This window comes from Salmo trutta, chromosome 27 (genome assembly GCF_901001165.1).
Source record: "Salmo trutta chromosome 27, fSalTru1.1, whole genome shotgun sequence".
Lineage (NCBI taxonomy): Eukaryota > Metazoa > Chordata > Actinopteri > Salmoniformes > Salmonidae > Salmo > Salmo trutta.
The window spans coordinates 42,900,137-42,913,108 of NC_042983.1; the positions used below are offsets into that span (position 1 = coordinate 42,900,137).

Genomic DNA, 12,972 nt, shown 5'->3' on the forward strand with positions numbered 1-12,972 from the left:
TACAGAGTCAATGTGGAGGCTATATACAGGGGGTACCGGTACAGAGTCAATGTGGAGGCTATATACAGGGGGTACCGGTACAGAGTCAATGTGGAGGCTATATACAGGGGGTACCGGTACAGAGTCAATGTGGAGGCTATATACAGGGGGTACCGGTACAGAGTCAATGTGGAGGCTATATACAGGGGGTACCGGTACAGAGTCAATGTGGAGGCTATATACAGGGGGTACCGGTACAGAGTCAATGTGGAGGCTATATACAGGGTGTTACGGTACAGAGTCAATGTGGAGGCCATATACAGGGGGTACTGGTACAGAGTGAATGTGGAGGCTATATACAGGGGGTACCGGTACAGAGTGAATGTGGAGGCTATATTCAGGGGGTACCGGTACAGAGTCAATGTGGAGGCTATATACAGGGGGTACCGGTACAGAGTCAATGTGGAGGCTATATACAGGGGTACCGGTACAGAGTCAATGTGGAGGCTATATACAGGGGGTACCGGTACAGAGTCAATGTGGAGGCTATATACAGGGGGTACCGGTACAGAGTCAATGTGGAGGCTATATACAGAGGGGAACCGGTACAGAGTCAATGTGGAGGCTATATACAGGGGGTACCGGTACTGAGTCAATGTGGAGGCTATATACAGGGGGTACCGGTACAGAGTCAATGTGGAGGCTATATACAGAGGGGAACCGGTACAGAGTCAATGTGGAGGCTATATACAGGGGGTACCGGTACTGAGTCAATGTGGAGGCTATATACAGGGGGTACCAGTATAGAGTCAATGTGGAGGCTATATACAGGGGGTACCGGTACAGAGTCAATGTGGAGGCTATATACAGGGGGTACCGGTACAGAGTCAATGTGGAGGCTATATACAGGGTGTTACGGTACAGAGTCAATGTGGAGGCCATATACAGGGGGTACTGGTACAGAGTGAATGTGGAGGCTATATACAGGGGGTACCGGTACAGAGTGAATGTGGAGGCTATATTCAGGGGGTACCGGTACAGAGTCAATGTGGAGGCTATATACAGGGGGTACCGGTACAGAGTCAATGTGGAGGCTATATACAGGGGGTACCGGTACAGAGTCAATGTGGAGGCTATATACAGGGGGTACCGGTACAGAGTCAATGTGGAGGCTATATACAGGGGGTACCGGTACAGAGTCAATGTGGAGGCTATATACAGGGGGTACCGGTACAGAGTCAATGTGGAGGCTATATACAGGGTGTTACGGTACAGAGTCAATGTGGAGGCCATATACAGGGGGTACTGGTACAGAGTGAATGTGGAGGCTATATACAGGGGGTACCGGTACAGAGTGAATGTGGAGGCTATATTCAGGGGGGTACCGGTACAGAGTCAATGTGGAGGCTATATACAGGGGGTACCGGTACAGAGTCAATGTGGAGGCTATATACAGGGGGTACCGGTACAGAGTCAATGTGGAGGCTATATACAGGGGGTACCGGTACAGAGTCAATGTGGAGGCTATATACAGGGGGTACCGGTACAGAGTCAATGTGGAGGCTATATACAGGGGGTACCAGTACAGAGTCAATGTGGAGGCTATATACAGGGGATACCGGTACAGAGTCAATATGCGGGGGTACAGGTTAGATGTAATTTGTTAATGTAGGTAGGGTTGAATATGCATAGATAATAAACAGCAAATAACAGCAGTGTAAAAAAAAATAAGGGGGGGGGCAATGTAAATAGTCTGGTGGCCATTTGATGAATTGTTCAGCAGTCTTATGTTTGTGGGGGTAGAAGCTGTTAAGGAGCTTTGGTCCTAGACTTGATGCTCCGGTACCGCTTGCCGTGCAGTAGCAGAGAGAACAGTCTATGACTAGGGTGACTGGAGAGTCTCTGACAATTTTTAGGGCCTTTCCTCTGACACCGCCTGGTATAGAGGTCCTGGTGTGTTTGGACCATGATAGATCATCGGTGATATGGACACCAAGGAACTTGAAACTCTCAGCCTTGCCTTGAAAAATACCTCACAGATGCAGAGATCCCTGTGGCTTTGTTTTTTCATGAAGTCCCCAGGGGATACGTTTTTCATAAAGCCCCCCCAGGGGACACGTTTTTCATAAAGCCCCCCCAGGGGACACGTTTTTCATAAAGCCCCCAGGGGACACGCTTTTCATAAAGCCCCCCCAGGGGACACGTTTTTCATAAAGCCCCCAGGGGACACGCTTTTCATAAAGCCCCCAGGGGACACGCTTTTCATAAAGCCCCCCCAGGGGACACGTTTTTCATAAAGCTCCCAGGGGATACATTTTTAAGATTATAGTGTCACTATTATATCAACAAATATGACAACATTTTACAATTTAGAAAGTCTTTCTAAGGAGATTACGGACACATCCACACACCGCTATTGTTTCTAACTGCAGGAGTTCAGTTCACTAATCTGTATTTAGTGGGAGAATTATTTATGATTATAGTGTGATTATTATCCCAAAACATACGACAAAACATCACTGCTAAGCACATAATTCTAAGACAAAATGGAGGTGGACATATAGCATCCCTCACCTGGACTCAGTGAGGAGCTTTATAAAGTGTTATAGCAGGAGTTGATCATCCCTCACCTGGACTCAGTGAGGAGCTTTATAAAGTGTTATAGCAGGAGTTAAATCATACCTCACCAGGACTCAGTCAGGAGCTTTATAAAGTGTTATAGCAGGAGTTGATCATCCCTCACCAGGACTCAGTGAGGAGCTTTATAAAGTGTTATAGCAGGAGTTAAATCATCCCTCACCTGGACTCAGTGAGAAGCTCTATAAAGTGTTCAAACAGGGAAAGGTGCAGCTCGTAGGGCGCGTGGAGCCAAACCTGGAGGAGTCAGACAGAACATTTTAAAAACACAAAAAATTAACATACCACACTAGAAAACCAACAACATTATTTTGGCTCCAGGGACCAACATGTTTGGATCAGTTTCCCCGAGGCCCATTGTGTTTGGCTAGCACCATGGACCACCAACCACCATTTTGGCTCAAACTGGATCAGTTTCCCCGAGGCCCATTATTTTGGCTGGCACCATGGACCACCAACCACCATTTTGGCTAAAACTGGATCAGTTTCCCCGAGGCCCATTGTGTTTGGCTGGCACCATGGACCACCAACCACCATTTTGGCTCAAACTGTATCAGTTGCCCTTTGGCCGATTGGTCTAAGCCTAACCTCGAAGTCACAGAGCAGGTCCTGGAAGGCGGTGGTGTTGGGGATGATGGAGGTCTCGTGGCTGCTGTCTACTGTTCCCACCAGGGAGAAGGTTAGATGCAGGATGTGGCTGTTCAGCAGGTGCCGCTTCTTCTTCAACAGCATGGCTAAGAGCTAGAGACAGAGGACCAAGACCCAGACATTACTGTTATTGTAATGTTATTGTAATGTTATATTACAGTTAATCTAATGTTATATTACTGTTATTCTAATGTTATATTAATGTTATATTACTGTTATTCTAATGTTATATTACTCTTATTCTAATGTTATATTACTGTTATATTACTGTTATATTAATGTCATTCTAATGTTATTACTGTTAATGTTATTCTAATGTTATATTACTGTTATATTACTGTTATTCTAATGTTATATTACTGTTATTCTAATGTTATATTAATGTTATATTACTGTTATTGTAATGTTATATTAATGTTATATTACTGTTATTCTAATGTTATATTACTGTTATTCAATTGTTATATTACTGTTATTCTAATGTTATATTACTGTTATTCTAATTTTATATTACTGTTATTCTAATGTTATATTACTGTTATTCTAATGTTATATTAATGTTATATTACTGTTATTCTAATGTTATATTACTCTTATTCTAATGTTATATTAATGTTATATTACTGTTATTCTAATGTTATATTACTGTTATTCTAATGTTATATTACTGTTATTCTAATGTTATATTACTGTTATTCTAATGTTATATTACTCTTATTCTAATGTTATATTACTGTTATATTAATGTCATTCTAATGTTATATTACTGTTAATGTTATTCTAATGTTATATTACTGTTATTCTAATGTTATATTACTCTTATTCTAATGTTATATTACTGTTATTCTAATGATATATTACTGTTATATTACTGTTATTCTAATGTTATATTACTGTTATTCTAATGTTATATTAATGTTATATTACTCTTATTCTAATGTTATATTACTGTTAATGTTATTCTAATGTTATATTACTGTTATATTACTGTTATATTACTGTTATTCTAATGTTATATTACTGTTATATTACTGTTATTCTAATGTTATATTACTGTTATATTACTGTTATTCTAATGTTATATTACTGTTATTCTAATGTTATATTACTGTTATTCTAATGTTATATTGCTGTTATATTAATGTCATTCTAATGTTATTCTAATGTTATATTACTGTTATTCTAATGTTATATTACTGTTATTCTAAAGTTATATTAATGTTATATTACTGTTATTCTAATGTTATATTACTGTTATATTACTGTTATTCTAATGTTATATTACTGTTATTCTAATGTTATATTACTGTTATATTAATGTTATTCTAATGTTATATTACAGTTATATTACTGTTAATCTAATGTTATATTACTGTTAATCTAATGTTATATTACTGTTATATTAATGTTATTCTAATGTTATTCTAATGTTATATTACTGTTATATTAATGTTATATTACTGTTATATTAATGTTATATTACTGTTATTCTAATGTTATATTAATGTTATATATTACTGTTATTCTAATGTTATATTACTGTTATTCTAATGTTATATTACTGTTATTCAATGGTTATATTACTGTTATATTATGGATATCATAAGGTGAATGCACCAATTTGTAAGTTGCTCTGGATAAGAGCGTCTGCTAAATGACGTAAATGTAAATATTACTGTTACTCAATTGTTATATTAATCTTATATTACTGTTATTCTAATGTTATATTAATGTTATATTACTGTAATTCTAATGATATATTACTGTATTTTTTGTTATATTACTGTAATTCTAATGTTATATTATTGTTATTCTAAAGTTATAGTGTTATTCTAAAGTTATATTATAGTTAATCTAATGTTATATTATAACTACAACAGAGAACACTTCTTCAATAGCATGGCCAGCAGCTACAAACACAACACATACTACAGTTTACTGTTATACACTGTTCCTTACTCATCAACAAGTCTCAGATTCAGAATACTTGAACTTGTTTGCATTGCTCCCAAATGCAAACATTTGTTCTTAACCCCCACATATTTTTATTTAGGTTTGATCATAATCATTATTGTTGCAATCCACGTAGCCTACAAAAAAAAAGGTAGAGTGCATTGTGGGTAGTGAAGTCGTACCTGGTAGCCTTTGATGCGTTCCATTTCCTTACTGGCCAGCGGGTTGCTCTTGACGACACACACCAGCGCCTTGACAGCCGCGTAGAGACCCTCAACATCCTGTGCCATGGCAACCAGGCCCAAGATGGCCGCCGCCCCACCCACATACTGCAGATTGGTTGCCACGGGCTTCGGGACGAACGCACGCACACCTAGAAGAGAGAGTGGGGGGGTTACTTTAATCTCCTCTACTGTGGAACGTTTTGATACGCCCCAGTCTCCGTGGAACGTTTTGATAACGCCCCGTCTCCGTGGAACGTTCTCTGTGGAACGTTCTGATAACGCCCCGTCTCTGTAGAACGTTTTGATAACGCCCCGTCTCTGTGGAACGTTCTCTGTAGAACGTTTTGATAACGCCCCGTCTCTGTGGAACGTTCTCTGTAGAACGTTTTGATAACGCCCCGTCTCTGTGGAACGTTCTCTGTAGAAAGTTTTGATAACGCCCAGTCTCTGTGGAACGTTTTGATAACGCCCCGTCTCCGTGGAACGTTTTGATAACGCCCCGTCTCCGTGGAACGTTCTCTGTGGAACGTTTTGATAACGCCCAGTCTCTGTGGAACGTTTTGATAACGCCCCGTCTCCGTGGAACGTTTTGATAACGCCCCGTCTCCGTGGAACGTTCTCTGTGGAACGTTTTGATAACGCCCCGTCTCTGTAGAACGTTTTGATAAAGCCCCGTCTCTGTGGAACGTTCTCTGTAGAACGTTTTGATAACGCCCCGTCTCTGTGGAACGTTTTGATAACGCCCCGTCTCTGTGGAACGTTTTGATATCGCCCAGTCTCTGTGGAACGTTTTGATAACGCCCAGTCTCTGTGGAACGTTTTGATAACGCCCCGTCTCCGTGGAACGTTCTCTGTAGAACGTTTTGATAACGCCCCGTCTCTGTGGAACGTTCTCTGTAGAACGTTTTGATAACGCCCCGTCTCCGTGGAACGTTCTCTGTGGAACGTTTTGATAACGCCCCGTCTCTGTGGAACGTTTTGATAACGCCCCGTCTCTGTGGAACGTTCTCTGTGGAACGTTTTGATAACGCCCCGTCTCTGTGGAACGTTTTGATAAAGCCCCGTCTCCGTGGAACGTTCTCTGTGGAACGTTTTGATAACGCCCCGTCTCCGTGGAACGTTCTCTGTGGAACGTTTTGATAACGCCCCGTCTCTGTGGAACGTTTTGATAACGCCCCGTCTCCGTGGAACGTTCTCTGTGAAACGTTTTGATAACGCCCCGTCTCCGTGGAACGTTCTCTGTGGAACGTTTTGATAACGCCCCGTCTCTGTGGAACGTTTTGATAACGCCCCGTCTCTGTGGAACGTTCTCTGTGAAACGTTTTGATAACGCCCCATCTCCGTGGAACGTTCTCTTTGGAACGTTTTGATAACGCCCCGTCTCTGTGGAACGTTCTCTGTGGAACGTCTTGATAACGCCCCGTCTCTGTAGAACGTTTTGATAATGCCCCGTCTCTGTGGAACGTTCTCTGTAGAACGTTTTGATAACGCCCCGTCTCTGTGGAACGTTTTGATAACGCCCCGTCTCTGTGGAACGTTTTGATAACGCCCCGTCTCTGTGGAACGTTCTCTGTAGAACGTTTTGATAACGCCCCGTCTCCGTGGAACGTTCTCTGTGGAACGTTTTGATAACACCCCGTCTCTGTGGAACGTTTTGATAACGCCCCGTCTCTGTGGAACGTTCTCTGTAGAACGTTTTGATAACGCCCCATCTCCGTGGATACTCCCAGTCTCTTCGCTGCAACCGAGTTCCCCTTCAAGAACAATACAGATATATACAAATCAAATAAAATTTTATTGGTCACATACACATGGTTAGCAGATGTTAATGCGAGTGTAGCGAAATGCTTGTGCTTTTAGTTCCGACAGTGAAGAAATATCTAACAAGTAATCTAACAATTCCCCAACAACTACCTAACACACACATCTAAAGGGGTGAATGAGAATATGTACATATAAGTATATGGATGAGCGATGACAGAGCAGCATAGGCAAGATGCAGTAGATGGTATAAAATACAGTATATACACATGTGATATGAGTAATGCAAGATATGTAGCCTTTCCCTGTGGCTCAGTTGGTAGAGCATGGTGTTTGCAACGCCAGGGTTGTGGGTTCGATTCCCACGGGGTGCCAGTACAAAAAAAAGAAAAAAAGAAAAAGAAATGCATGAAACGAAATGAAATGTATGCATTCACTACTGTAAGTCGCTCTGGATAAGAGCGTCTGCTAAATGACTAAAAATGTCAAATGTAATATGTAAACATTATTAAAGTGACCAGTGTTCCATTTATTAAAGTGGCCAATGATTTCAAGTCTGTATGCAGGCAGCCGCCTCTCTGTGTTAGTGATGGCTGTTTAACAATCTGATGGCCTTGAGATAGAAGCTGTTTTTCAGTCTCTCAGTCCCAGACATAAATCTGTAAGACTGCTGTTCAATGGTCAATTCAAATAACACTACCCCAGTTGATTGTTGAAGACTGTGAACCTGTATTTAACCTTAACACAATACAGTGCCCTGTGCAAGACTCCCTGCCTTTTCACTGTACATGATGCCTTGTCACTCTCCTACACCTGCTCACACAGACATAAGCACCTAATCCAAGCAATCACCTACCCAGGTAACCAATGACAGCTGCTCCAATGGTGCGAGCCGGACCGTTGAGATGACTGGTGGCGTTGTGGATCAGCTTGACCGGAGTGGCATTCTCATGGGATGACACAGCCAACTGAGGAGAGGAGGGGGAGAGGAGGGGAGAGGAGGGGGAGAGGGGGAGAGGAGAGGGAAGGAGGGGGAGAGGGGAGGGAAGGAGGGGGAGAGGAGAGGGAAGGAGGGGGAGAGGGAGAGGGGAGGGAAGGAGGGGGAGAGGAGAGGGGGGAGAGGAGAGGGGGAGAGGGGGAGAGGAGAGGAGGGGGGAGAGGAGAGGGGAGGGGAGAGGGAGAGGGGGGAGAGGAGAGGGGGAGAGGGGAGGAGGGAGGGAGGGGAGAGGAGAGGGAGAGGGGGGAGAGGAGAGGGGGAGAGGAGAGGGAAGGAGGGAAGGAGGGAGGAGATGGAATGAGGGTAGAGGGGAGGAGAGAAGAACTGTTCAGAATCATTGTACAAATCTAGTGTAGCAGGACTGCTGAAGTACTGCCTCGACACTCTCCTATTCTCCACATAGATGACCTTTAATACGCTCATCAGACAGTTTAGCAGGCTATGGGGTTCACCTGAAACCACTTCACAGGTGGGGTGGAGAGATAACATTGTGTTCCAGGTGGGTGAGGTGGAGAGATAACATTATGTTCTAGGTGGGGTGGAGAGATAACATTGTGTTCCAGGTGGGTGAGGTGGAGAGATAACATTGTGTTCCAGGTGGGGTGGAGAGATAACATTGTGTTCCAGGTGGGATGGAGAGATAACATTGTGTTCCAGGTGGGGTGGAGAGATAACATTGTGTTCCAGGTGGGGTGGAGATAACATTGTGTTCCAGGTGGAACTCAATGTTTATTGTCCTTCAAGAGGAAATGAAAACAGGAAACAAACTTTGTCACATGTCCCGAATACAACAGGTGTAGATCTCACAGTGAAATGCTGAATACAACAGGTGTAGTAGACCTCACAGTGAAATGCTGAATACAACAGGTGTAGTAGACCTTACAGTGAAATGCTGAATACAAACAGGTGTAGTAGACCTCACAGTGAAATGCTGAATACAACAGGTGTAGTAGACCTTACAGTGAAATGCTGAATACAACAGGTGTAGTAGACCTCACAGTGAAATGCTGAATACAACAGGTGTAGTAGACCTTACAGTGAAATGCTGAATACAACAGGTGTAGTAGACCTCACAGTGAAATGCTGAATACAACAGGTGTAGTAGACCTCACAGTGAAAAGCTGAATACAACAGGTGTAGTAGACCTTACAGTGAAATGCTGAATACAACAGGTGTAGTAGACCTCACAGTGAAATGCTGAATACAACAGGTGTAGTAGACCTCACAGTGAAATGCTGAATACAACAGGTGTAGTAGACCTTACAGTGAAATGCTGATACAACAGGTGTAGTAGACCTTACAGTGAAATGCTGAATACAACAGGTGTAGTAGACCTCACAGTGAAATGCTGAATACAACAGGTGTAGTAGAACCTCACAGTGAAATGCTGAATACAACAGGTGTAGTAGACCTCACAGTGAAATGCTGAATACAACAGGTGTAGTAGACCTCACAGTGAAATGCTGAATACAACAGGTGTAGTAGACCTCACAGTGAAATGCTGAATACAACAGGTGTAGTAGACCTTACAGTGAAATGCTGAATACAACAGGTGTAGTAGACCTCACAGTGAAATGCTGAATACAACAGGTGTAGTAGACCTTACAGTGAAATGCTGAATACAACAGGTGTAGTAGACCTTACAGTGAAATGCTGAATACAAACAGGTGTAGTAGACCTTACAGTGAAATGCTAAATACAACAGGTGTAGTAACGCCTCACAGTGAAATGCTGAATACAACGGTGTAGTAACCTCACAGTGAAATGCTGAATACAACAGGTGTAGTAGACCTCACAGTGAAATGCTGAATACAACAGGTGTAGTAGACCTCACAGTGAAATGCTGAATACAACAGGTGTAGTAGACCTTACAGTGAAATGCTGAATACAACAGGTGTAGTAGACCTCACAGTGAAATGCTGAATACAACAGGTGTAGTAGACCTTACAGTGAAATGCTGATACAACGGTGTAGTGCCTCACAGTGATGAATGCTGAATACACAGGTGTAGTAGACCTTACAGTGAAATGCTGAATACAACAGGTGTAGTAGACCTTACAGTGAAAATGCTGAATACAACAGTGAGTAGACCTTACAGTGAAATGCCTGATACAACAGGTGTAGTAGACCTTACAGTGAAATGCTGAATACAACAGGTGTAGTAGACCTTACAGTGAAATGCTGAATACAACAGGTGTAGTAGACCTACAGTGAAATGCTGAATACAACAGGTGTAAAAGTAGACCTCACAGTGAAATGCTGAATACAACAGGTGTAGTAGACCTCACAGTGAAATGCTGAATACAACAGGTGTAGTAGACCTTACAGTGAAATGCTGAATACAACAGGTGTAGTAGACCTTACAGTGAAATGCTGAATACAACAGGTGTAGTAGACCTCACAGTGAAATGCTGAATACAACAGGTGTAGTAGACCTCACAGTGAAATGCTGAATACAACAGGTGTAGTAGACCTCACAGTGAAATGCTGAATACAACAGGTGTAGTAGACCTCACAGTGAAATGCTGAATACAACAGGTGTAGTAGACCTTACAGTGAAATGCTGAATACAACAGGTGTAGTAGACCTTACAGTGAAATGCTGAATACAACAGGTGTAGTAGACCTTACAGTGAAATGCTAAATACAACAGGTGTAGTAGACCTCACAGTGAAATGCTGAATACAACAGGTGTAGTAGACCTCACAGTGAAATGCTGAATACAACAGGTGTAGTAGACCTCACAGTGAAATGCTGAATACAACAGGTGTAGTAGACCTTACAGTGAAATGCTAAATACAACAGGTGTAGTAGACCTTACAGTGAAATGCTGAATACAACAGGTGTAGTAGACCTCACAGTGAAATGCTGAATACAACAGGTGTAGTAGACCTCACAGTGAATGCTGAATACAACAGGTGTAGTAGACCTCACAGTGAAATGCTGAATACAACAGGTGTAGTAGACCTCACAGTGAAATGCTGAATACAACAGGTGTAGTAGACCTTACAGTGAAATGCTGAATACAACAGGTGTAGTAGACCTCACAGTGAAATGCTGAATACAACAGGTGTAGTAGACCTCACAGTGAATGCTGAATACAACAGGTGTAGTAGACCTCACAGTGAAATGCTGAATACAACAGGTGTAGTAGACCTTACAGTGAAATGCTGAATACAACAGGTGTAGTAGACCTCACAGTGAAATGCTGAATACAACAGGTGTAGTAGACCTCACAGTGAAATGCTGAATACAACAGGTGTAGTAGACCTCACAGTGAAATGCTGAATACAACAGGTGTAGTAGACCTCACAGTGAAATGCTGAATACAACAGGTGTAGTAGACCTCACAGTGAAATGCTGAATACAACAGGTGTAGTAGACCTCACTGTGAAATGCTGAATACAACAGGTGTAGTAGACCTTACAGTGAAATGCTGAATACAACAGGTGTAGTAGACCTCACAGTGAAATGCTGAATACAACAGGTGTAGTAGACCTCACAGTGAAATGCTGAATACAACAGGTGTAGTAGACCTTACAGTGAAATGCTGAATACAACAGGTGTAGTAGACCTTACAGTGAAATGCTGAATACAACACGTGTAGTAGACCTCACAGTGAAATGCTGAATACAACAGGTGTAGTAGACCTTACAGTGAAATGCTGAATACAACAGGTGTAGTAGACCTTACAGTGAAATGCTGAATACAACAGGTGTAGTAGACCTTACAGTGAAATGCTGAATACAACAGGTGTAGTAGACCTTACAGTGAAATGCTGAATACAACAGGTGTAGTAGACCTCACAGTGAAATGCTGAATACAACAGGTGTAGTAGACCTCACAGTGAAATGCTGAATACAACAGGTGTAGACCTCACAGTGAAATGCTGAATACAACAGGTGTAGTAGACCTCACAGTGAAATGCTGAATACAACAGGTGTAGTAGACCTCACAGTGAAATGCTGAATACAACAGGTGTAGTAGACCTCACAGTGAAATGCTGAATACAACAGGTGTAGTAGACCTCACAGTGAAATGCTGAATACAACAGGTGTAGTAGACCTCACAGTGAAATGCTGAATACAACAGGTGTAGTAGACCTCACAGTGAAATGCTTACTTACAGGCACGTCTGGGTGATGCTAACCTGTTTAGCGATGGCCTTGCTATCCAGTTTGTGTGTGTGTGTGTGTGTGTGTGTGTGTGTGTGTGTGTGTGTGTGTGTGTGTGTGTGCGTACGTTAGTGATGCTAACGTGTTTAGCGATGGGCTTGCTATCCAGTTTGTGTGTGTGTGTGTGTGTGTGTGTGTGTGTGTGTGTGTGTGTGTGTGTGTGTGTGTGTGCGCGTACGCTAGTGATGCTAACCTGTTTAGCGATGGCCTTGCTGTCCAGTGTGTGTGTGTGCGCGCGTACGTTAGCGATGCTAACCTGTTTGGCGATGGGCTTGCTATCCGGTTTGTGTGTGTGTGTGTGTGTGTGTGTGTGTGTGTGTGTGTGTGTACGTTAGCGATGCTAACCTGTTTAGCGATGGCCTTGCTGTCCAGCTTGTTGTAGACCTTGCGTATCTTGGCCACGGTGAGGGCAGAGACAGAGAGGGCGTACAGGCTGAAGGATACCTTCTCCTCTGGGACCAGGGCGACTGGGTATGGAAGCTCTCCAGTCTTAGAGTCTTTACCTGAAGGGGAGACAGAGAGGAAGTTACTAAGGAACCAATTGGTAACCAATGAGGGGGCGAGGATTTTTGTGTGTGTGTGTGTGTGTGTGTGTGTGTG

General features: G+C 42.7%; 1 protein-coding gene across 1 annotated transcript in view; it reads right to left on the reverse strand.

The window, feature by feature from the left end:
* The window catches only part of LOC115165112 (WD repeat and FYVE domain-containing protein 3), a 191,662-nt gene that overhangs the window by 72,070 nt on the left and 106,620 nt on the right, over positions 1–12,972 (reverse strand). Inside the window, exons 13-17 of the mRNA XM_029718147.1 lie at positions 12,718–12,875; positions 8,059–8,170; positions 5,400–5,590; positions 3,205–3,357; positions 2,780–2,853 (exon numbers count right to left, since the gene is read on the reverse strand). Coding sequence (XP_029574007.1) covers positions 2,780–2,853; positions 3,205–3,357; positions 5,400–5,590; positions 8,059–8,170; positions 12,718–12,875 — 688 coding nt within the window. The remainder of the gene's footprint in view (positions 1–2,779; positions 2,854–3,204; positions 3,358–5,399; positions 5,591–8,058; positions 8,171–12,717; positions 12,876–12,972) is intronic.